The following is a 26,547-nucleotide window of genomic DNA, read 5'->3' as shown; positions in this document are numbered from 1 at the left end:
AAGGGCTTCCATGGATTTTACACAAAGAAGCAACATGATACAATTAATATTTTTATAAAGATCACTTAGGCTGATTAGGCAAAGGAATGGGAGGACAAGGGGCTGCTGCATGGAGGGAAGTCTAGTTTAGATGCTACTGTGGTCACTCAGACTTGGGAAAAGGGCAGCATCTTCAACACAGCCCTGGAACACTGCTATTTACCACCTCCTAAGGCAAAAGAGCACTGGATTAGTTATCAGAAGACTGGTGTGATTTTGAGTACAGATGTATACTAGTCTTGGGGCATGGGGAGAATAGTTTTGCCTTTATGGGTCTCATTTTGCTTGACTGCCCAATGGAAGCCATGCAGCCTGGTCTACCTACTTATGATTTCAAATCACAGAAACTCAGAGATGGGAGAGATGGGAGGAGTATGGAGAAGGCTGACCCCTTGTGATATTTGACCTTTCCTCTAAGTAGACTTACGTCCCTAGCACTTTGTACCTGGATGGGACTAAGAGTGGGCACAAGATACAGCATCTCTGTAAATGGTCTACCACTTGAACATCTTCAGAAATGGCGAAACTCACTCTCACCCTCAGGATAGCCAACTCATTGTTGCACCACCCTACCCATCAAATACCCACTTCTTTGTATTTAGTATTTGTTTTCCTGAAACTTCTGCCAAATACTCCTAAATCAGGTTTCGTGGTACCAGCCTCATGTCAGTCCTTCAGTGAACACCTCTCTCTGCATCTTTTCTTCTGGTCCCCTCCTCCTGCAGCTATTCTTCACATAACATAGCTTTGCTCCACTCTCCTGGTCTCATTCCTTTAAACAAATTTCCTTTTATTTCCCTTTTAATGTGAAGCATCTAAGAACATTATTTTCCACATAACAAGCAATAACAAATATTTGTTGAATGTTTTGAAGTGAGCACTGTCTGCATAGAATGAAAAGGAGCCTCCAAGAAATGGAAACAAACTGAACACACAGGAACACGGGAATAACACAGAGAAGGTCAACCAGAAGGTTGAGAGCAGTGTGGAATAAGCAAGCAAGCTAGCAGGCCTGGGTTCTGCTCCTGGGTCAGTGTGATTTGAGACTCAAGTTTCTTTATCTGTAAAACTTACGGGTTGGATTGGTGATTTGTTTGGTTGTTAAGCATAAGGTTTTAGTTAAGCACTGTCACCTACTGAAGGCTGAGCTTGAGGCTGTCAAGGCACATGTTAGAAAGGACATAAAGTTACAGTAGCTCCAGGATGACACTTCCTTAACAAATTGAGCTGGATGGAAGGAGAAACAGAATGCAAATAACTTTATCACTATATGATTTGGTATAATTGACGCTGTGTCTGTCGACCACATCAAATTACCCCATAAGACATCGACATCATTTTGAAATATCTTTGGGAAAATGTTCTAGAATTGGAAATCTCTTAGCCAAATGTGAAAGATCACAGTAGAACTCTTGACTAATCCTATTTCTCTTCATTGTTGGGCATAAGAGGAGAATAGGACTCTAAGAAGAAGATCAAGGATCGATTTCTCACCTCATTTATCATTATCATAGTTGCCATTTTGATCCAGTACAAAATATTCTTTGTCTTTAATTTCAGCCAAACTCTTTCTCTGTGGTAGAGGGGAGCACTGTGCCTACCCTCAACAGTGACATTCCCCTGAAGTGGCTAGAGTACAAGTGTTCTCATTCTGTCTCCAAACCATTCTCCCTTCCTTTCCTTCTAGTCCATCATTTTGGTGACCCTTGATGATCAAAAGAACAATAATGAGAAGGCAGTCTGGAAACATTTCTGAACATGATCAAATGTGTGCATCACGTGTGTAAATGCATTTGTACTCATATATGTGTGCACAAACATTTGGTGTGTATGTAACTGCATTTAAAAGGATGTTTGTACATGTGTATGATTTTGTGGACAAGTGTTGACATATCTGTCTTTTTTGGTATGTGTATTGATGTATATGTATGTGTGAAAGTGGTGTGAATATATGCCTGTGGGGTTTTATCACCCCCGAAGAATAGCAACCACATAGGTCTTTATCTGTGTTAAGAAACAAAATGCCAACGAGAATCTCTCTGACATGAATTCTTGGATCTAGCTGACAGAGGAGAAGGATGTAATAGGGTTTGACAGCTCTGCCGACAGGGCTTAGGCTGGCCCTTGGCCCTACCCCATAGCCTTCTGCAGTTGATGTCTATGCTTCTGACACCTCTTCCCTTTGGCCTGCAGGTCCCTGTCTGGCCGCATCGTTGGTGGTGTCTGGTGGTTCTTCACCTTGATCATCATCTCCTCATACACAGCCAACCTGGCTGCCTTCCTGACCGTGGAGAGGATGGTGTCTCCCATCGAGAGTGCTGAGGACCTAGCGAAGCAGACGGAAATTGCTTATGGGACTCTGGAAGCAGGGTCCACTAAGGAGTTCTTCAGGGTAGGAACATCCCTTGTCCTAAGGCACCTTCACAAAAGGGAACCACTACTGTCATTAAAATATCCTCACTAAGGAGCATGTGATTATAGGCAACCAGGGCAACTGCTTAACTCAGTACAAGTCAGGGAAACCAAACCCAGAGCATTTCTCAGCTTTCTACAAATCCCAGAGAAATCTACATTTCTATATTTGTGATAACTTCAAAGCTCTTGCATTGAACCAGATTCCTTACATATTCCAGACTGTGCCAAGTTCTCTGAGGGCTGCAAAGGATATGACATGCAGTTCCTTCCCTGCTCCCACACATACTTGCAATCTAATTAGTAATTGATTAGGATCAGCTTAGGGACAAAGTCCAGATCTTTGCCCTCTATGTCCCCTCCTTAGAGACTTGATGAATAAGAAGATGGTATATGGGAAACAATTACTGGAACAGGAGGTCTATTTAACAGTGCCAGGAGAGAGAAAATGTGATGTGAGAGTGGAGGTGGTGGAGACAGCATGTGACTGGAGACAACAAGTGAAGGCAGAGGAGCAGAGAGCTTAGGAGCCTAGGGTCAGCCAGACCTAGGACTGGAACCTGGCTCCATCCTTGTTCTCTGGCCCTTAGCCTCATTGACATTATTTCCTCATCTATAGAGTCTGGAGAATAATATCTACCTCAAGGGTCATTATAAGATTAAAAGAGATGAGGCATCTAAGACACAAGGCTCTATTTCCTGTTAGGGCTTTGGGGTATACGCATTTGGGAGCCACTTTGGTGGAAGAGTAGGGATCTCTAGCCACAAACATTGACATTTCTAGGCACCATGAAACGGGCAGACCTGGTTGGCTCATTACATTCCAGGCAAAGGGGACAACTTGAACCAATGCCCCAAAGCAGAAAAACCTGGAGTTCCCTGGACTTTAGATATGTTCATCCTAAAAGTTCATCCTAAAAAAGAACAAATAACACATGGAGTTACCATGTTTTGATGAAATAAAAAAATGATAAACAATTGCTACCGCTTACCTAGCACTTACTATGAATCAAGCCCTGTGCTAGCACACCTTGTGTGAATTATCTCATTTAATCCTCTCGTTAGAGAGGAGTTAGAAATTTGTTGTCCCCGTTTCATATATGAAGCTCAGAGAAGTAAAAGTAATTGCCTGAGGTCAAACAGCTAATAAGTAGCAGGAGGGGACTAGACAGCAAGCTTCTACCTTGCTTCAGGCAAGGGATAGGGATCCTGTGCTGACCTACCAGGTTCTCATTGCAACTTCATGGAGCAAACCTCTGACCCAGGGTGAACCCACAGAGTGATATGCTCAGTTTCCTGATCATGGGCTCGGTGTTCTATATGACAAGCAGAAAGGGGACCAAAGTCTTAACAATCACTGATCCAGTCTCCAAGCCTAAAATCATCCACTTTCAATATATTGGAGCAAGAAGGTAACTCGGAGGTCACATGGTCAGAGTCTGTCATTTTAGAGAGCGACGTGACTTGCTTAAGCTTATCCAACCAGCTAGTAGAAAAACCTCCTATAATCTCATCATAATTCTCTGACATTTTTAGCCTGCAACCAAAATGTGAAGATGTCTGATATTTGTCCGTATAGCCAGTCCTATGCCCCAGGCCTACTGATGAAGTTGGGGAACAGCCAATTCACTTAACCATTACATACCCATGTTCTCATCCCCGATATCTGAGCACATCACCATCCCCAAAGCACTTTCCCATCCATGGTCTCATTTATGTTCCATCTGTGACCTATGGCAAAACAGGGGTTATATGTCCATTTTGTGGACAAGAAATTGGAATTCAGGGAACCGTAACAAGCGTTGAGGATGAACACAAAATTTGTTTCCTCATTTCAGCCCAAGCATTCTTACCACTGAACCACACTGTCCTAATGAGGTGGTGTCATTAACTAATTTTTTTTTTTAAAGATTGCTCAGGTTATTAGATGGACATATGGACAAATCTAGTCTAACATTTTCCTTTTGTAGTTGGGGAAACTAAGGTCCAGAGAAGAAAATGGGCATACCCTAGCTACTCAGAGGCACGGCTAGGACTTATGACTTGAAAGTTCTCTGTTAATAACTATGTTAATTGACATATTTCTATTTCTTTTCCACAGCACACTGTTAGGCATCTAGAAACAAGGCAATGTGTATTCTACAAGCTCTGTTCACTCACCAGGCCTACTGTGCTGGTGACAATAGGTTATAGTTCATGTGCTAACTCTGGTCTAGAGTTCAATGTTGAGAGGTGACTCTGAGGGCATATCTGGGCACAGTGTAAAAGAATTCCTTGACTGGTATCAATATCTGTCACATATATAGGAAGGAAAACTGGTCTCAAGCCAGCCATATATTGGGCATTCTTATCCTAAAGTAAAACCCAAAGGAAGGGCATAATTATTAGTAGTAATTGCACCACTTATGGAACACCTACCATGTGCCTGACACTGGGTCATGCATTTTACCTTTGTTGTCATATAATCTCCATGGCAACACTGTGCAGTGGTTGCTATCATCACCAATGTCAGGAGAGGAAGACTGAGGCTCAGAATGTTATGTTACTTGCCCAAGATCTCCCAGCTAGTAAGATCTAAAGCCTAAAACAAGGGAGGCAGCTGGTTGCAGTGAAAAGGCAAGGGTGTACAATCAGGAGACCTGGGTTCTACTCCTGGCTCTGCCACTAAGAAGCTACATGACATTGGAGAGTTCACTGCCACACTGTGGGACTCAGTTTCTTTACCTGTAGAAAGAGAGCACTGACAAGATGTGCCCCCATGAGCCCCTCCCTCTCCATGACTTTGACCCTGAGAATTTTCCCACTAGGCCTTTGGTGGGTAGGGAGACAAGATCATCCACCACCCCCATAAGGCAGAAGGAAGGGATGGTGAGACAAGGATTCTTCTATCCCAGTCTCTGAAAAAAGTCTAGCTTCTAGTCCCCATGGCAGCCCAGAGCTTCTTGGCAGCCCCAACCCAGAGTCACTTAATTCTCCATCGACAGTTTAATTAAGATGTGTGAAGGGCTGTGAGAGCTGCAGATGACAGGAGAGATCCAAGAACAAATACCCCAAGTATGCTTCCAATCTTCCCTGCACTCATACTGCCTTCACATCCCTGGAGATGAGATTTTCCTGATAGCCTGCTCTGAGCGGCTATGAGCACAGCCCTGGCATTTGGGGCACTGGGGTGAGGCTGAGAGCAGACATATTAATTTTCTGCATATTGTTGCCCAGAGGGCTCTTCAGCTCTGCCTGTCAGCTGCCCCTTTCCCTGCCATGGCCATCCTGTCAGGTCAAATTGCATCTTGCCATTGCCTTGCTATGTGTTTTGTTAGGTTTCTGCCTGGAAGATCATCTGCATATCTGGTCACAGCTGAATTTATACATTTCTCTGTTTCTGTGAGAGAATATGACATACATTATAGATGCTCTGATTGGTTCTGGGTATTTCCTCCCCTAACTTTGAAATTCTCCCTCCCTTTGCTCCTTTCTTTCTTCTTCTTCCTCACATGGACATTGTTGCTTGAATGATGTATCTTCATGTAAAGAATCAGGTATTTCAAACCCACAAGGGACTCAAAGGTCTCCATGCCCCAACTCCTCATGGAACAGATGGGGAAAGACTAGAACCCAGGCTCCTCACTCCCAGTCCAGTGGCCTTTCCAGATGGTCAACCATACTATAAAGCACATCATCTCATTGATCTAATTATAGACTCTACCAAATGCCTCCCTGAAATTCTCAGTAACTATTTCCATTAACTTTCCCTTGAGACCAGAATTTTTCTAGGCCCAAATATCTCTATAGATCAGTTGGTTCAAACAACAATGTCTATCAATATTTTGCCAACACTTGATGTTGATATCAAGGAAATAAACCTGATATTTGTATGCAAAGAAAAATGATGCACTGTGTGTATGGTCATTTTATACTAAATGAATCTTAATCTGTGTATTAACCACTAGATTACATGAGTTGCATGACTCTAGTGTTGCCTTAAAAAAAAATAGCCTCTTATGTGTTTAACACTTGTCCATTTACAAAGCCAGACTCCAGTACCCCTAAAATACGCCTACCCTTTGCAAAAAGGATGCTCTTTAAAAAGAGCATGTCAGATGAGAGGGATGACTTGTGGTCCTGGGTTGTGGGCCTTGATTAAGGGCCTACTGTGTGCAAGGGTAAACTGTGAAAGACTCACAGAAGGGAAGATGCCCCCCTCCTTCAAATAGTATCCACATACTTGAGACCTATGCATAGCAAGGGTGTCTCCCGATCTTAGCAGTCTAGCCTGACGGTCCAGTGAATACCTGCACAATGTGTCCTAGAGGAATATGAGCCCTCACAAGTGAGACCCACAGAGGCCATAGAGGTCAGAATCACCTGGGGAACTTCTGAAAAAGATTTTTTCTAGGCTCCACCCCAGATTGCTGAGTCAGAATCTCTAGGTTTAGAGGAGGGGCATCTTAATATTTACAATTTCTGCACATGACTCTGGTGCCCACTAGAGCTTGTGAACTATTGTCCTTGAAACTGAGGTGGCCTCAGAATACATAGGATTTGTTCTGGTCTGTGGAATGACTAGTAGGATGTGGCTGGAGGGAACAAGTGTATCCAGTGAAGGAAACAGCCTAGGCAAAGTTCCAAAGAAGGGAAGGTTCAAAATGAGTTCAGGAGGAAGGGAGGAAAAGAGTTTGGCTAGATTTAGAGGCTTTTGAAATGTAAACAGGCTACAATATTAGGCCTCAAGTTATTAGCTTTATCAGACAACAATTTACATTCTGAGATCTGTCTTGTAATATGACTCATGATCCAGAAATTCCTTAGTGTTGTCCTCTAATAATGAAATCAGATTCCACTGATATTCAGCTCTCCACTTCTGGGCAGTATAAACATGGCCTTCTTGAACAATAGATAGGTTCTATAATGTCTTTAGAAGCTAGACAGGGTGCCATTTCTTCAATCTCCCCATATAGAAAGAGAATAAAATTTAGCAGTAATTAAAAGATTCTGAGCTATTCTGTTCATTCTGTATTTGCAAGATATTTGTACTTTGGAACCTACTGGTACTAATTAGAGCCTCTTATTTTGCAATCACTCATAATTTGTTTCTTCCTGAGCTAATCTCACTCATGAATGTGTGATCAAGCTACACTCAGCTCTTCATTAGTGTGTGTGCCGACCTCAATTCCAAGCACAGCCAGCACTTAATTCCAGCTTTGTTCCTGTCCCCTTCCAGAGGTCTAAAATTGCCGTGTTTGAGAAGATGTGGACATACATGAAGTCAGCGGAGCCATCAGTTTTTGTGAGGACCACAGAGGAAGGAATGATCCGAGTGAGGAAATCCAAAGGCAAATATGCCTACCTTCTGGAATCCACCATGAATGAGTACATTGAGCAGCGGAAACCCTGTGACACCATGAAGGTGGGAGGTAACTTGGATTCCAAAGGCTATGGCATTGCGACACCCAAGGGGTCCGCCCTGAGGTAAGTAGCCAAGATTTGCTTCCTTGGTACTCCCTCTCCCCTCCCTACCTCAGGAATGAAGCTGCTGTGTCTGCCACATGGCTCCAGTGCCACAATGCGAGCTGTCAAGGGGGCTCTTCTTGGACAACTGTGGGCCTGGAAGATTCCAGTCACCCGAGATCTTCAACCCTGAGGTTGGAAATTGACCTGGGGGCCTCAGCTTGCTATGACTGTTGCTGCCCATGTGTTCCTCCCCACACCTCGCCTTACCCCTCCAAGTGTGAAACATCAATGAAACTTGTGTTCATGTCATGTGATTTGTAACACACCATCCTTTACCAAACACTCCCATATCCAACTAGGCTATGAACAGAGTTCTCCAGCAACCTAGATTCTTTGAGAGAAGGTGGTTTGTAATGTTTGTCTCAAAAGAAACATAAACACATTGTCCAAATGAAAACTCAAGTAGTTTGAGTCCTAAAGGCTCTGGCTATGGCAATCAAAATAATACCAAATGAAGGGCAGCCCCTCTTCTTTGCCAGATACTGATTTCTTTTTTTTTTAAGATTTTACTTATTTATTTATTTATTTATTTATTTATTTATTTATTTATTTATTTAAGAGAGAGAGAACATGCATGCACAGTGGGGGAAGGGCAGAGGGAGAGAGAGAATCTCAAGTAGACTCTGCCCTGAGCATGGAGCCTGACGTGAGGCTCAATCTCATGACCCTGAGATCATGACCTGAGCTGAAACCAAGAGTTAGATGCTTAATGACTGAGCCACACAGGTGCCCCCCAGATACTGATTTCTTTAGCAAGAAACAGGTAGTTCAGTAAAGAAGCAAAGTGGACTTTACTCTCACATAAAGAAGCTCTGGTATTCATTCCAAACAGCTAAGGTAGAGTCCTGTAGACTTGGGGTCAAAAGATGTAGATTTAATTCTTGGATTTACTACTCACTATCTTACCAAAGGTAAGGCATATCATCTCCCCAACCTTCAGTTTCCTCATCTGTAAAGAGAGGTTACTCATCCCAGCCCTTCCTAGGTCCAAGATAATTGTGAGTCCAAATGGGATAATCTATATAGAAGGTAACTGAAAACAGCACAGTATGAAGTATAACCATGAGACGTTATGTCAATTTACGGAGGGATTAAGTCATTTTAGGGAAAGATAGTGTTCAAGGAAAAGTGAGAAGTGTTTAAAAAGGTTGCAAAAGGATGGAGAGGGGTTCCTAACCCATCTTGACATCCAGGACCACCTCTGCCTCCACATCTTGCATTAATTTCAGTAATATTGACCCCTGCAAGGTTCTAGGCACTAGGCTCGACCTGGAGCTACAATTTTGAACAAAACAGAAATAGTCTCTCTCCCTATGGAACTCTATTCTTGCAGGGAAGACAGTCAACAGGTGATTATTGTTTGATGGTTCATGACAACTATGACAGTTTCTGTGATCATTGACAAAAGGCAACCTAGAGGACACCTACTTCCAGCAATACAGCAGAACAAAAACTCCCACTACAAAACCTACATATGCAGGATAAAGTTATGACAAATAGCCTTTTAAATGGAAGTTAGGAAATCCCTAGGCCAAAACAGGAAAAGTACATCAAAACCAGAGTAAAATGCATAAGCTGACTATTTAGGGGCTGCCTTAAGCAGGGCAAAGTCATAAATAATGTGACAATCTACATGAACAAGAATAAAAAATTTTAAAAAAATACATCTAAAGATATAAAAGTAATGAAAAACATTTTTAAAAGTAAAAGACACTATCATAAGGGACCAGACATATTTAGAAAAATACCAATTAGAATTTAGAAAAGTAATAAAATCTCAGTGGAAGGGTTAAACAACAAATTAGTCAAAGTGGAAGAGAAAATTATTATACTGGGGAAAACAATGGAGATAATTCCCCAGAATATCACACAGAAAGATAAAAAGATAAAAACCATGACAAAGAGGTTAAGAGACCTGTAAGAGAAAAACAAAATCCCAGGTACTTCTCTTGTGAGACAAGAAAGGATGGAGTAGAGGCAGTATTTAAAGGGAACTTTCCAGTATTTATGGAAAACGTTAAAAAAAAAAAAAAGAAAACGTTAATACCCAGATTTAAAAGTTACGTGTCCCAAGCAGATGAAAATCAGCAGCTGATTCACTTGAAACTGCAGACCTATAAAGACAAAGAAGATTTCAAACATACTTAGAGATAACAGGGTCTAATCTGGTATGCAGGATGGGTGGGACGTGGCCAAGAAGGCTTTTCCAAGAATGTCTTTTCTCAAGCTGAACTATGACAGATTAATAGGAGTTAATAAGGTAATGTGAGGGGAGTAGAAGAGACAAGCAGTCCAGCAGAAGGAACAGCATGTGCAAAGACTCTAAGGTAAGGAATCATGGTACAGTTGATGAACTAAAAGAAGCCAAGTGCTCCTGGAACATAGGTAATAAAAAGGAGAAAAGGCTAAGTTGAGATTGCAGACTGAAATAGGGAAGGATTTTATAAAGAATTTTTGTCCTTACTTGAAGAGTAATGAAAATACACTGGAGAATTTTAAGTAATTTTCTGAAAATGAGGAAACAAAGATATCTGGAAGAGTACAAACAACAGAATGTACCTAATGAAGGGAAACCAAATAGCCTGGTATTTATCAATCATGCATTTTTGCCTGGAACAACTTAAAAGAGTCTCTGTACAAGTTTAGACAAAGTTCAAAGGGGATCCAGAGGAGAGTGCTTGGCAAGGAAGACACTTTTATCTCAGAAACTTAAACAACACTACCCTAGAAAGGCCCAGAGTAGAGAATGAGCTCTTACAGGTCTCAGAACATCAACGATGCTGCAATACTACAATTTACTGAAGGCTTTATGAGTCAAGGATATTATTTGATCTAAATACTTGGATATAAAGTTAGGAAAACAAGGCACAGAGAGGTGACATGATTTGTTTAATCAATAGAGTACTTCTGCCACCACATCCCACATATTGGTGCCTAGAACAAGGTGACAAACTCAGAAAACATTAGATGTTTGAGTGACATGAACCTAAAGCTCAGGTCATCTGGCACTCAAATGACTTTCCACTATAGTAAAATCTACCATTGAGTGAATGCCTATTCCGTGCTACACAGTGTGGTATATGCACTATCTTGTTTAAACTTCATACCTATGAAGTACCATTATCCCCACTTTACAGATGGGGAAACAGAGGCACAGATTTAAGTTACCTGACCAGGTTGACACAACTAATAAGAAAGTAGTCAGATTTCAAGCTCAGATAGTCTGACTGCAGAGCCCATGCCTGTGACTTACTCTAATGCTTCACTGGGCTTTATGACTGACAGCACCATTAAGGCAGGAGACTGGACTTACATCAGGTTCCCGGTACCTATTCTCATGGGTCAAGCAATAGCCAACAACTGAAAAAAGCTAAAAAACAAATGTTTGGAGCCCAGAGCATCCACTCACTACTGTGAAGACAAAAGGTGATAGTGATAGTCATTTTAATGCACCAAATACCACTTCTTTGAGCAGTAACACTGCTTTAATGGGTTTTGCATGCCTGAAGATTCTTTGGGGATAAATGTTGAAAATAATTCAACTCTGTAACAAAGAAAACCCTATTTCTTGTTTACATCCTATAAGATATAACAAACTATTTACTGATTTTGAGAAAGCAAAAGAAAGGGAAAGAGAAATGAAAAGGAACATATTCCAGATATAGATCACTGATAGTGGATATGCAAGTCAAGAATACCCAACTGATGGCCCCTTGTGCCCAGCTCTCTCCCAGTGCTCCATTCTCTCCAGTGACAACTTTTATGATAGTCATGGGGTCTCCTGACTCAAAACCAGAAGAGTGATGTTCATCCTAACAGGACCATGAGTTTCTGACCTAGGAAAATCCCTTTTCCCTCTATGGGATTCTCCCTCTCATTTCTGCATTAAAATGAATCATCCTAGCAACCAATAGTGTAGAAGTTCCATGAAACATAGAATTGCAAAATGGTTACAGAAAATATGAGTGCGCACATGCATGCGCGCACGCACACACACACACGCACACACATACACACACACTCCAGCCAGGGTTCCATCTTATCTTGGCCTCACATGCCCCAAAGGGTGCCATTTCCCCAAGGCATGGTCAAATACCAAAAAGTCATGGCAACCCAAATGTCACGCAGACCTGTGTGCCTGCTCCAGAAGTCTTCGATCCACTGCTTTGATCCCAGGAACGCGTTCTGCATGACAGAGGTTGGAAGTAAGGAACCAGTAAGATGTGGTAGCTGTTTACTGCTTCCTCCAGTCCCCATTTAAAAGGAGCTTATATGTGCCCAAGATAATATTGAAGCAGACATCAATTTTAATTCAGATTATTTAGAAGTACAGCAAATACTTTTTAAAACACTGTTCAGCCATTCACAAAGCTGCGAGCTCTGCAAAAGTCTTTAGAGAAAGCTGCTTCAGCACACTGTGGGCATCGTCACAGACCTCCCTTCTGCCCTGTAAAAGTGGGGCTTCCGCAGCCCTCAGAGGCAGGTGTGCTCCAGGTTTAGTGCCTGTGCCTACATCAAAAACGAGTTCACTGGCAGCCCTTCTCCATCACTTGCTCTCCAAAAAGTCAGACCTCACCATACCTACAGGGCATTCAGCCCCTTCTAGCCTGCCTGGAAAAAGCTCCAAGTTCCTCCAAGGCAGATCACCCAGCTCTGCGTCAGAAGGTTGGAGAACTGATATCTAAGGTCCAACGGTTCCTCTAAAACTTGCCAAGTGTACTTGGCAGAAACCAGGCCATGGTCCCTACAGAGTGTTAAAAGGCTGTGTTAGTGACAGAATGGTGTTTTTGTCTCTTCTGCTCTGGAAACAAATACTCTGATGAAGTGAAGTAGTTCGATGCTTGATTTTCCATTTGGACAGGTGGTGTTTCTTTGAAACAGATGCTGTTTGTTGGCTGTCACTGCATGTTTGGGGCTGGATAAGGGGCTGAATTATGTTTCCAAAGCCCTTAGGTTATGGATAAAGACCTTCTAAGCCAATGCCGGTCACTAGGGAAAGGCAATTGGTAAATCAACTAATTATGATCTATTGGGCCCCTTCATTGCCAACTAAATGTATTTGCTGGTCCAAACTGAAGTCTACTTTCTTTATTATGATGAATGGTATAAGAGTTAGAGATGATGTGTTCAAATTTCCTCAGTAAGCGGGCATGGCCCGTGTTTTACCAACCCAAGAAGGAAGCCACACCAGATTGGCCTAAGTGAAAATCTCAACTAATGATTCTTCTTCACAAGCCATTTACCAGGAATTTGATGGATTTGCTGAGTTATAGCCTAATCAGGACATTGGTCAAAGTCTGGTCTTTACCTTTGACCGTGGTTACTATGGAGTCTTTTCTGGTCTCTGTGATTGTGACTTGTTTGTCTTCTGTCATGTGTCTTGTCCATGCCAGATGTATGGGCCAGGGGAACAGGTGCTCCCTCCTACAGCTTAGTGGATGATAGATGGACACCCAGAAGGGTCTGAGATGTGGTCCCTGTGCTTTCCATTCATCTTCACAGATTCCTTTCTGAACATTTCCTCCACACAGGTCCTGTGCACATGCTTTAGGGAGTAGCAGTGAGAGAGATGCAGTCCCAGCCCCTAAATTATGCATAACCAGATATAGTTCATGAGCAGAATTACACAGATGCCTATCATTCTACCCGGTGCCATAAGAGTCAGTGACACCCAAAAGGAGGACAGTCAACATTTGAATAGGATTTGCAAAGGTTTTGTGGCAGAGGTAACATTTAACATAGGACCTGAAGAAATTGTGATAGTGAGAAGTGGGGATCAAGTGCTCCAGTTGGAGGGGATAAAATGAGCAGCGGTAAGAAAACATAGGGCTTACTTTAGGAACAACAGAGGGATCGTGGACCAAACAGGCTCCCAAAGATTATCCTGGCAGTGGTTTCAATGTGAGTCAGAGAGAGGAGAATCACAGGCAGAGAGGTCATTTAGAAAGCTCTTGCAGTCATTCTGATAAGAGGGAATGAATGTGGTCACAGATCATAACAGGTTGGAGACCAATGGAAGACATAGTAGACTCTATGCTCTTCATCAGACATAACCTCTACTTGAAGGCTTGAAAGTCTCTAATTTCTGAGACTTCTGTGCTCTTTAAGGCCTGACCAGGTACAAACTATTCTGGCAAGGACAGAAATTGGGCAGATGTGGGGTTTACCTCCCACACAGACTTACTGCTGCTTCCTCAATTTCACCTCTGAGGTGCCTTGAAGATTCAGAAAGACATTGCTGGGAGGGCTGCAGCAAGAATGGTGGAGGCTCCCAGTCACTGTTCTCTGTCCCTGTTGCACTGACTCTATCTTGCCTGTATCTGGTGTTCTTGTTGTTGTTGTTGTTTGTTTGTTTTAAAGTCGGTTCCATGCCCAGCCTACTGAGCCCTGAGATCAAGACCTGAGCTGAGATCAAGAGTCGGACATTCAACCGACTGAGCCGCCCACGTGGCCCAATGGTTTTTGTAATCAGACTTAAGTTCAAAATTGCTCACTAACATTTTAGTCACACTGGTATTCAACTGAATATATTTTTCTCCCTTTACACAGCCTTATTCTGGGAAATATCTACTAAGAACTGCTTGTCTGTATTGGCATATGGCTGAAGGAGGGAGGTTAAGGCCATGGCTCAGGAAGAGATATCACAAGGTTTTGTGGGGAGCATGCCCACTTCCAGGGATTGAGGGTCTCCTAGTTGTCCACCTCAATGTTGGGACCTCGTGACATAATTACATCCTCAAGTTGGTTCAGTGAGCCTTTCTTGAACACTTTTTTTTTTTTTTTTTTTTTGCCTAATGCTGATCTGAGTGTTACAGAGGCCATCAAGAGAATTCTCTTTTAGAGAATCACAGTGACCCAGAATGTAATTGGGAAGCAAATAAGCAAGTGTTGTTTTGTGCGGTGTTGATCCTATTGCTCTAAAGAACATTCCCCAACTTCACTATGTGTCAAATTATTTAAGGAAGCTGTTAAAAATGTTCCTTTCTAGACTCTCATTCCTTAGATTTCACATTCTGCAGGTCCAGGGTGGGATCCAGGAATGTGCAATTTTAACAAGTCCCCTGAGCAATTCTGTTATAGGTAGACAGCAGTCTGTTTTGAGAAACAGGGCTAGAGGCCAGAGAAGAGAGATGGACAAGGTCTGAGGAGACAGCAGCTTAGAAAGAGAAGGAAGGTTAATATGATGGGAGCATGACAGGGAAACTGCACTGAATGGTGTCCAAACCATGGTCCTTAGAGTCGAGCAACCTTCATTCCAGGGCCATTACTTTACCTGCAGGTTGACCTCACTTGGTAAGTCATTATAACTTTATGAGCCTCTGTTTTCTTTTCTGTAAAAATGGAATAATAGCAATTCATTGCAGTTGCTCTGAGTTTTGATGAAACAGCACAAAGTGCTTGTCACAGAGGGTACTCATTAATGTTAATTCTCCACCCCTCCTCTCCTCCCATTAGACCTACCAAAAAGTCACTTTTGAACCAGATAACTTATTTTTTCCTTCTTTGTGAAATACACTGTGTTCATCAGAAATACACACGAACACCAGGCTCACCTCCCAGCACTGACTGCTTTAGAAATAAAATGTCTCCCTCTGAGAACAATTTGTGGTCCTCCCCCACAGAGAACACACTAAAAAAATAAAACCCTGATATTTCTTTTTCTCCCTCCCTCCCACCCTCCTCCCATAGTATAGTACTGTGCAGGGTCTGCTGCTGAGAATAAATACAGTATGTCCCAGGGAAATGACAGGCCCTTTCAATTGGTCCTTGCCTCCTGATGGGTAGCCAGGGATGTTTGTTGTCATGGTAACCCCATGAACTCTGTGACCCAGGTCGGGCCTGATCAGAGACAAAGCTCTCTGAGCAGAGAAGCTGGATTTGCCTGCATCCTCAGAAGAGCTGGAGAGAAAGGAAAAGAGGGAGGGAATGGGGGGATAAAAAGGGGGGGAGGGACAAAGAGAAGGAGAGAGGCAGAAAGAGAAAGTGTGTGTGTGTGTGTGTGCATGCGCACGCGCGCGTGTGTGTGTGTGTGTTTGAATAGAGACTGGAGGTCTGCTAAAGGAGCACGGCATCAATACAGAAGCTTCTCAGGTCAGCACATGGGAGATGGATTATAGAGCGAACCGAGAAATCCTCCTAGGAGATTGGCACAGCAGCCCAGTGTGAAAGTCCAGGCAGTGGGGGGGTGGGGGGGGTGACAAGGGCTTGATTTAGCATTTAGTGGTGATAAGACCTATTGTTAACATCTGTCGGGCACTGACTCATCCCAGGAGCTTCCACGAAATATTTGATGTGCATTAGCTTATGTAATCCTAACAACCCTGTGAAGGTAGTATTGTGTTCACCTTGATCGTATAGTTCAGGAAACTGAGGCATAGAGAGGTTATGGAACTTGCCCACGATTACCTGGCACGGAAATTGGAAAGCTGGATTTTCAACCCAGGCAGCCTGATTTCAGAACCTCTTCTCAGCCATTAGGAAAAAAAAAATGGATGTAAGGACAGAAACTGTGAGGAAGAAATGATTATTCAGAGGCTAAAGATCATTGATGGCCTCTCCCCCGAGACACGCAGGTACAATTGCATTTCGTCCCACCCAAGCAATATGCGAGTCAGAAAGCTGTGGCCCCACAAAAGGAAGTGGCTCGCTGCTGTGCGCTGCCTGAAGTCCCTAGAGAGCCCTGGCCTCCCTTCCGCTCCGTTTGCGTAGGGGGCCCCACATATCCATCTCTCCCCAGGGTCAGGGCCCTACCACCGGTTGATGTCATTGCCTCCATACCTAGAAATGGAAAAGGGTACATCTGATGCAGACTAAAATTTCCTGCTGACCCAAGACAGACTGAACCAAAAACACTTCCAAAGATTTTCATGCTTCTTGAAACTCTATAGTGCTTTTGACTCCTTTCAACAACGACAACTCTACAGTCCTTTTGACCATTTTAGACTTGATGACCACACGCATAAAGAGGAAGGACACTTCATTCTTTCCACACCTAACAGTGTGCTGGGCATGCATATGCATTCAGTGCCCTAGGGATGTCCAGGCATGAGCCTTTCCCCTGCCTATGGATTTAGGTATTATCATTTCCCTTTCACCAGTTAGGGAGCCAAGATTCAGAGAGGTGACACTCTGCCCAGGTTCTCACTGTGATTTGTGGAATGCAGCCAAAGTACAAACCTGCCTCTTGAACCCCCACATCCCTACCTCTGTGCTGATGGAAGCACCCCTCACTGCCTTTGCTGCCTTTTAAGGTGGCATCTTTAAAATATGAGGGGAAGTGAGACACCAGGTGGCCTCCACAGCCAGAGCCCTCCATCCGGAAGCCCCGGGCTCTGCTGGAGATCCATGGTGCAGATGTACCGTGGAGGATTGTGGTAGAATCACAAAGGCAAAGGCACACTTACTCCTGTTACAGCTCTGTTCTTATCATGCCTGCCTGAGAAGCTTGTAAACGGCAGAGCAACACATTGAGGAGAGAAAGAGGAGGAAGGTGGACAGAGCAAGGTGGTGAGGAGGAATCCGGAGAGATGAACGGCCTGGGATGAATGGCATTAACGGCCATGAGAACAACGGCCCAGCACGGGCTGTGATTTGCCTGCCGAAGCACTGCTTTCTCCCGCTGATATACAAATTGTATGTTGCTTTCTTTTAATAAGCTGTTGCTGTCAAAAATAGCATCTTTTTTTTTTTCTCTCTCTCTCTCCCTCTCATCAGCAGCTTTCTTTCAGATGTGCCCACTGTTCTTTTCTAAGAAGGCAGATGCTGTTATACAAAGGCAGACCAAGAGGGAGAAGGTCTGGGTACCTGTCCCAGCCCTGACACTTGGGCCCTATGGGCGTGGGAAGCGAATGTGCTTTGCTGTGGATCAGACTCTCGTTCAGACCCAGCCTCCCATGCTCACAGCCTGTGTGATCTTGGCTATGGGCAAACAGCTGTATGGACCATCAATTGAGTGTTAGGGCCCTGAAGTCAGGACTGAGAACAAATCCCAGGTGTGCCAGTTAATGATAGGAGTCATTCAGACAAATTATTTCACCTTCCTAATCCTCAGTTTCTCCAAATACAACAACTGGAAATAACTAGCATTCACATTGGTGGTTGTTAAATAATTAAATGACATAATATAAGGTGTTTAGCACGGTGCCTGGCACATACTCAAGTGGCTAAGAAAGGTTAACTCTCATTACTTAATCTCTCAGAAGCTTAGTTTTCTCATCTTCCAAATGGGAATCCTGCTATAAGCTTTGCAGGATCGTCTTGGAAATAAATGAAATCACTTATAAAGAGCTCATGGTGCATGAGTTCTTGAATATTAATCCCCTTTTCTCCCCCACTTCTTTTCCTTCTGCTTCCCCTTGACACTCATCATCTGTTCTGTTAGTTTGGGGATCTGACCCAAATAAGTGGTGATTGCCTTCTCTTAGCCAGACCACTCTCAGCTTCTTTTCATCGTAATGAATGGAATTTCAGGATACGAAGAGACAGAAATATCCAAATATACAGTTTTATTCTCCTTTCCACTCAGGGCCCCCCAAAGTTCAGCTAATAGCCATCTTGCTTCCATCCAGAGCCTGGTCTCTGAGGGCAGGCAGAAAGGAAGGGGAAGGGGTAGCCCTGAGCTGAGCCCCTGCACAGAAATTCTGGGCCATCTGTTTAGTAACATTTATAAATCATCCCATGTGCTGAGATCGTGGCTTGGTAATCACATCTAATTAGCCCTCTTCCTCAGCCTCTTTCCCTCAGAGGAAAGGGGCAAAGGACCAGGCGAATCCCTAACAGAGGAGCCAACTTCCCCCTAATGAGATGTAGGTAATAAGCCAGGGGAGTCTCCAAACAAAAGAGAGTCAGGCAGGCATATTTGCATATATTATTCATGCCTCCTCAGCACACACATCTAGCAGAAAAAGAGCATAATGACCTCTTAATCATATTCTCTATTCCAACGGAAATTAAATTTACTCCTTTGGATGAATGTAAAAAAAAAAAATTCCATAGCACTATTCAAGCCAGTCTCCTTGGGGCCCACAAATACCACAACTTTTCCCCACCTAGTGTCTTTTCTTACTGCTTCCTTCTTCCTAGCTACATTTCAAAGTATGGTCCAGTGAAGCAAGGGCCAATGGTCTTACAGAACCTAGCAGAAAATTTAGCATGTAGACAACTCCTATTGATTGTTTGTCACACTGACCGATTCCTACCTGGCCAACTTTCAGGTGTATGGTGACTTTTTGAGCATGTTATAAAATCAGTTGATGTGTCTGGTCTTGTGTAGTTTCATGAGAACTAGGAAATTCTAGTCCTACTATATAACTGTATAACATAAATTCAACCAACCAACTCTTTAACTCATGAGTCTCTTTGGCCATTACTAGAGTACATCCTAAAGGCAGCTGATGAAACTACATGACCATGATCATACAATTTAATTCTACCAATATTCTAAGCATAGTATTTTTCAAAGCACTAAAGTAAGTCCTCTTAAGGAAAGCAAAATGATTATGATATTGGCACCCCCAAGACTGGTTATCTAATAAAGGGTCTGTAACCAAAAATGTCCCCAAGGGCTAGGTAAAGAAAATGAAGGAAATGGATTGGGGTAAATGCTTATGTGATTTCTTTATTTTTAATAGAGCCATGAGTTCAGGCAATACTTCTCTAACAAAACCACAGTGCAAACACTATGATAAATAATAATTACAGTGAATATTTATTGAGCACTTGCTGTATATGGCAAACACTCTCTAAGTCCCCAAATGCCTTCTCTAATTCATGTAATCCTCATAAGAACCCAGTGAAGTAGGTACTACTGAGAATCTCATTTTATGGATAATAAATCAGCAGCACAGAGAGATTAAATTATTTAGGGCACATGGCTAGTCACTGGCAGAGCCAGAATTTGAACCCAGGCAGTCCAGCTTCAGAATCTATGCTCTTATCCCCTACACTATCCTATAAATGGAAAACTGACAGTCTCTGGGTGATCACAGAAAATTACGGGGACTTAGGGAACAAAAGATTATATGCCTATCTAGAGGGAAAAGGCTCCACTCAGTTCTGATTTAATATACTGCTGTGTCAGAATGTTGCCAGATCTGGTTTTTCAAAGAAACTAGAAATCTCAATTTTTGTGTGAACTATTCAAAATTTTGAGTGTTGGTCTCAGTTAAGAGAGAAGTAGAGAAGGCACAGCCTAGTAACAACTAACAGTAATACAAGAAAAGAAAGGAAGTACCGTGAAGATGATAGAGGATGGATAAATTGATAGATAGATCATTATATAGATGGGTGAACAAGGCACAGTGGGAAAACCATGCAGGGAGGGGTTAATGTCCTGCCTTTTAGGTGGGAGTTCTAGGAAGGCCCCAAGGGAGGCAGCAGTCCCTGAACAGGGCCTTAAACCAGTGGGGAGAATATCTACAAGCAAGATAGTGAGAAAGATATTTCAGGTAAAAGATCCAGCAAGCATACAGTACAAGAACGAAGGGGAGAGTAATCTATGCATTCTTTATCTATCTTTGTATTGCTGTTTGCAGCAGGGAATCATTTCCTCAAATGAAATCTCTTGTGGAATCCCATTATAAAAGACAAATGGATGGGGTGGGGGTGGCTGAGCTGCTGAAACAGGAGATGAGGGGCTGGAGGTGGAAAAGGAAGAAGAGAACTAAAGACAGGTTCGGGCCCAGGGTGGGAGACCCAGGAGATCATAATGTTCCTCTCTCCCTCAGGAGCCATTCTCCGAGAGACAGTTCTCCAACATTACAAGCCTGTATGTTTTAAAGTCCACAAGAAAATAATGGCCCTGCTGGCCTGCCCAGCATTGTGTTCTCATTGGCGTCTGTCTTTTGGTGGCTGGTACTTAGAATTGGCCCAGCTTCCCTTCCTTTCATTGAACCAGAGGCAGCTGAGAGGAGACCAGTGGGCTGGCTCTTGCCCTGAATGGTGTTTCCACCCCCTGTGTTAATTGTAAGGAGGCTTTCATTCATCCCCTCCCCACCCCCCCACCCCCACCCCCGTTATCTTTTGTCAAGCATCTCTGGAGTGTCCGACACAAACCCTGTCATGCTGCTGGCACATGGTTCTGCATTACAGGACCAGATGTGCTTTACTATGAGCTGCAAATGAACTGTTGGCACCTGCTTCTCACAATGCGGGGCGGGCTAGGGATCAAACATGCCGCCGAAAAGCTTTCTGTCTGTAGAGTCCCAGCTGAAGGGGCCAGACTTCAGGTCCCCATCCAGGTCTCTGCACTGTACCAGGTGATGGTAGCCGTAGGACCCTAAAGAAAGTTAGAGGGCCAGAAATATATATCACACAGGTAAAACTAGCATGCAGCTTCTAGGGATTCAAGTAACTTACCCCTGTGATACAATATAGGTTTCAGAAACTTAAAACTCCTTCATTCAAAAAACATGTATCAAGAAGCTCCTGTGTTAGCTATTGTGCTGGGGGCAGAGTCTCTACCATTAGAGAACCCTCAGTCTGGTTGGAGGAGCCAGCAAAAATGGATATGGAATGATGAGTTTACTGTTGTAGGGTATACAAGTACAGTAGGACAGAAAGGAAGGCCTGATCCATTCTGCAAGACCCAGGAGGATTTGCAGAGGACAACATATGCTAGAGGCTTATATGATGAAGAGGTTCTACAAGTGGCAAAGTATACCAGGTAGAGCATGTGCCAACACAAAGAGGTGTGGTGTTAGTGGCACTTCCAATCCAGACACTTGTCCTCAAGTAATCTCAAAGCACTTTGACATCTATCACTTCATTTGAGCCTCACAATACAGACAGTTGGAGCTGGAGCTTATCAATTATTCCCATTTTACTGGGAAAACTGAGGGACAGTTATGGTAACCAACTATCCTGGTTTGCCTGGGATTGAGAGGGTTCCTAGGATGTGGAACTTTTAGTGCGAAAACCAGGGAAGTCCCCGGGCAAACTGGGACCAGTTTGTCACCAGAGGTACAGTTATAGGACTTGCCATAGAACTTGACCAGAGATTAGTGAGGGACTCAGATCAGACTCAGATTCTTTTCTCCACCTCAGAGTGGAGAGATGAAGAGAGTGCTCTATATGTGGGTTTTTTTTTTCTTTTTTTTTTAAACCAACTCCTTTGTGTTATTTTGCAGGGTTAGAAACCAAAGACAAATCTTCTGTCTTTTAGCTGAATCAAAGGCTGACCAACACTCCTTCTCATGAGACCCCAGAACTATTTCTTCAGTATATTCCAGAAGAGAAAACCACCTGTAGTGGTCACAGGTGAAGGGAACTTTGGCCTTACAGAGGTCTGCATTTTAACTGAGACTCCTGACATAACCCAACTCTCTATTTCCATCTGCTTGGTTGGAAATAACCTCTTCCACATGACCTACCACTCCAAACTACTGGGCCAGCAGCATCTTCTGGACCCTTAGCTTTCTGCCCCATCAGTGATAGTGTTTACCATGGACAATCCATACTGACAATGTCAGAGTCTGAACTATAAAGACAGAAGGGGTCTTTGAAATCACTGTCCAAAAGGGAGGTGATTAAAAGAGTGCTTTCTAGGATCCGGGTCCACAAACACCCAGACCTGTCCTAGACTCAACCATTCTTCCCCTTGGGAAGGCAGGCCAAACAAACTTTGGTTCTTACTGAGGCTCTGGCTCCCACTCCAAGCAAAATGACCCTGGTTTGGCTTCAGCAAAGGAGCAGAAACACCCAACCAAAGAAGGCCTTCAGCTGAAGTGGTTTACTCATCTTCTGAGGCCTGCATAGGAGGGGCTGCTGCAGGTCTCAGAGAAATGTGTAAGGGGAGAATAGAAATGGCTGCACCTTCCTCACAGAAGAAGCACCCTGGGCTTCAGAACCCTCCAGCCCCATGAAAGGAAGAGTTAGAATGACCATGCTCACTTATAAACTGACTTTTAATCCAGTGCAAGGAAATTCCCACCCTTCATGGTCCCCCTAATGCCTTTAAACCTCACTCATCAATAGCTGCCTTCCCCCTTCTTGAGGACAGACGCAGAGGTCCTTGAAGTCTCTTCCCCTAGAAGCCCAGTGGATCCAAGACTAGAGACGTCATGGACCAAATATAGTGCCAAGAAAGAAAATGGTGGTAGAGACACTTGACAATGATTTATCTTGCCAATGAATCTTGATATCTTAGAAGAAACAAGACAAAAAAAAAATGACCACCTCTCATCAACATAATACAGTAAGAGAAGAAATATATTAACACTAAAAAAGAAGGAAGGAAATAATCGTACATAAAGGACTGTCCTTTAAATGGAAAAGTTCAGCTTTCTGAAAACTCACTATACAACCCTTATCTTTCCTCATTTTCCCATTGATAAGTGAAAGCTTCATCACAAATTAGCCTGGCTCTTTGGACCACTGATTGAATCCTAACCTTTTATCCAGCACATGTATTCCCTCCTGAGCAGCAGTTGTCCCATCAACAATGTCCCACCAGATTGCCACTTTGCAAATAAATCCCCTGAGAGCTCTAGCAGCTCCAAATTTTACCACCATATTAAGCATAATTCTGTGTCCCTGTGGTTTCATCTCCCTGATCTAATTCTGCCCTCAGCATTGAGAATAAATCTAATTCCTCTTCTACTGACAACCAGTTTCAAGTTTCCAGGTGAGCCCTGTTTACTTTGCAGTGACCTACTGTCTCCATGATCCCTGGATTCAGAGTTAAAACTTTCAACATTGTCTGTTCCTCTCATATGAGGCATTATACTGGTTAATTAATTGATACATATTTACTTAGGACTGACTGTGCAGTATAGATGGGCTGCTGGTCTGAGGCCTCTCTCTGCTTAAACACCTTCCCTGTCTCCCTTGCCTGCAGGTAAAGTGTTGACTTCTTGGCATATCCTTCCAAGATAATTAGGGCTTAGACTCAGTCAGCTGTTGTAGCCACATTCCCCAGGCCTGTATTTCCTAGCTCTACTTCCTGATTTCACTCTTCCCTTTTAACAGAGCACACCCTGAAGATTTTCAAACTCCCACCCACTATCAGAATTAAACTCTCCCCTTTTCTGGTGCTTCCGTAATTATTTTAAAATCAGATACAGTCTTCCATGAACCATTGAGAAGCTTTTCTGCCTCCCTCATGAGACTGTACATTCCTTGAAATACGAGGTTTATAACTTGCTCAGTTCTTTTTTCCTACTAAGTACCTAGCATGGTACTTGACACTTAATTGGATCTCATAAGTATTTGGGGAGTTGACTTGAAGACATCAACTCTTTACACCAAAGGTTTTATAATTAAGTGAAAGACTAAGGCTAATACACATGAAACTGTAGTAGGCAGGGCAATGAATTGACTTCTAGGTTTCAGGGAGGTTCAAAGTAAAGGTCAATGAGAAATCAAGTGCTGATGGAAAAATTCAAGGAAAACATGGGGAGCATTGCAAAGCAACCAGTGTTATGAGAGAAGTTAAGGAAAACAGCAAGCTGCAAGCATATAGAAGCAGGAAGAAACACACTGTTTGAAGGGGAGCAGGATGCCTAGCAGCCTAGTGTGATTAGAACTGAAGCTTCCTTTGAGGGAGAAGAGGCATAGCATATCACTGCAGGCTGAGTATGAGCTCCAAGGGCTGTTTTATCCCATACTCCTCAGATGCTTAAATTCAAAGTTTTGAAAGAGAGACAGTTGCTTCAAAACTGAAGCCCAGAATTCAGTCCTTAGCCTTTCATAAGTTGAGGCCTAATTAAAACCATCTGAAATATCTCCCTTGACTGCTTTTTTCCAAACTTCAATTTCCCTGCAAGTATAGGATAATAAACTTCTTCACAGTGGCAAGTTTGAATACCTTGAATCTTAATGAGTACCAGGTCATCCTAGAGACTACCTTTCTAGGGTTCCAACTCCTCCCTTCTCAAGACTTCCAATGATAATTCATTGATCCAGATACTCCCATGGACCCATCAGCTCCTGTGGCTTAAAGTCAGGGCTCAGGTAGTTGAGGGTCTACCAGAACCAGAATAGCCACAGGCTACTATTATTCTAGTATCATCATTTTTATCTCCTACAAAAGAAAGGGAGGGAGGGAGGGAGGAAAGATAGGAGGGAGGGAGAAGGTAGGGATGGAGGACGAAGAAAGGAAGGAAGGAAGAAAAATTTCTTTGGCCTCTTCCTTACAGTCAAGTTGTAAATTAGCATCTTATGAAATGACCTATAATGAGGTTTTTCTCCTCTGCTGCCCTGGCTCTGCTGTGGGCTTGGAGAATGGAGATCCTTGGGTGTTACAACTGTGTGCAAAGTAAAAGTTTTGAAAAGGACTGAGGGAGTGGGGAGAGAAAGGTCTAAATAAGGTTTCTTGGGCTTCCCGATGCAGATAGCACCTAATCCAAGACAGGTTGGAAAGAATAGTGCTTACGTGCATAGACTTCAGTCATACAGAGCTGAGTTAGAACTTTAGGCTAGTTATGTATTTGTCCATGGAATGTAATAGTAATAATAGGATGACCAAATAGGGATGTGAGGTTTAAATGAAATAAAGCATGTAAAGTACTAATGCCTGGCCCATAATAAGCTCTCAAAAAAATAATTACAATTATTATCTTATGATCCTGTGCATTTTCTTTGCACACTCTGGTCCCTTACTGTTGTGTTCCAGGTAGGTGAGGTTACCAAATAGCTGAGTTGGAGACACATAAGGTTATTATTTGCACTTAGATTCCATCCATCCATTCATTCAATCATTCATTCGCCTCCTCCCCCACCAAAAAAAAAAAGTATTTCTTGCTTTTATACTGCACAGAACATCTTGTACTAAATATTGTAGGGAGGAGTTTAAAAACAGGAACCATGATCTGTGCTCCAGGGAACTGACAGTCTATTTGAGGAGACCTAGCCAACATACCAATTAGCTATGAGATTACAGCATAAGGGATCAGAGTTCAAGTTCAGAGAATCACCTGGGAAGAGGGACGTTCTGTGGTAAAATTTAATTAAATGCTTTTTCAGGAAGTCCCTTTTTCAATCTGTGATATCATGAGCCCGCCAATAAAGGACATAAATTTTCACCTATTTCCCATTCTGGGTCTTGTGCTGTGAGGATTGTCCACTTTGTCTAAACACCTTTTCACAACACTGACCCCAAACTGGATTCTGTGCCTGAAGGGAACAAACAGTAGAGACCTTATATCTGAAGATAGAAAAGTGGTCTGATAGCTCACAGCAAAAACGAGAATTAAGAACTTGGTAACCCTGAACTTTATTCTCTCTTTCAGTGGCTCCCTGTACCTTCTCTCCTATATCCAATTCCCCTTTGTACCCATGACAACACTCCTCCCTCTCCCACTTAAGTCATTCTACCTATGTTCTTTTTAAATGCAAAGGTAGAAAGAGAAGAAAGGGTCAAGAAATCTAGGCAGTGGCTGTCCACCCCTGCATTGAATGTCCCTAAGGAAAAATCCCAAGGCCCATCATTGCCCTTTGTGTGTTTGCTCAAGATCTGAAACAATTTTTGTTTTGTTTTCAGACAGAAAAGGAGAGAAAGGGTTGTCCCACCAAGGTATCTAAAAGACTGAAGAGTGCGTTTCAGGGATCTGTTAATGGAAATTGTTTTCCCAGCTTGAAAATTGCCACATT

The 26,547-nt window shown here is 43.0% G+C and overlaps 1 protein-coding gene across 4 annotated transcripts in view; it reads left to right on the top strand.

Moving 5' to 3' along the window:
* Nucleotides 1-26,547, top strand: part of GRIA1 (glutamate ionotropic receptor AMPA type subunit 1) — a 296,889-nt gene that overhangs the window by 253,629 nt on the left and 16,713 nt on the right. For all 4 annotated transcript variants that reach the window (XM_045887676.2, XM_045887659.2, XM_045887668.2 and 1 more), the window contains 2 exons: nt 2,233-2,431; nt 7,670-7,917. In XM_045887676.2, coding sequence (XP_045743632.1) covers nt 2,233-2,431; nt 7,670-7,917 — 447 coding nt within the window. The remainder of the gene's footprint in view (nt 1-2,232; nt 2,432-7,669; nt 7,918-26,547) is intronic.

Source organism: Mirounga angustirostris, unplaced genomic scaffold, assembly GCF_029215605.1.
Source record: "Mirounga angustirostris isolate CCGP_5_RB_7025 unplaced genomic scaffold, mMirAng1.0.hap1 SCAF_7, whole genome shotgun sequence".
Classification (NCBI taxonomy): Eukaryota; Metazoa; Chordata; class Mammalia; order Carnivora; family Phocidae; genus Mirounga; species Mirounga angustirostris.
The sequence above is the reverse complement of the archived record's forward strand: the minus strand, read 5'-3'. Positions and strand labels throughout refer to the sequence as shown.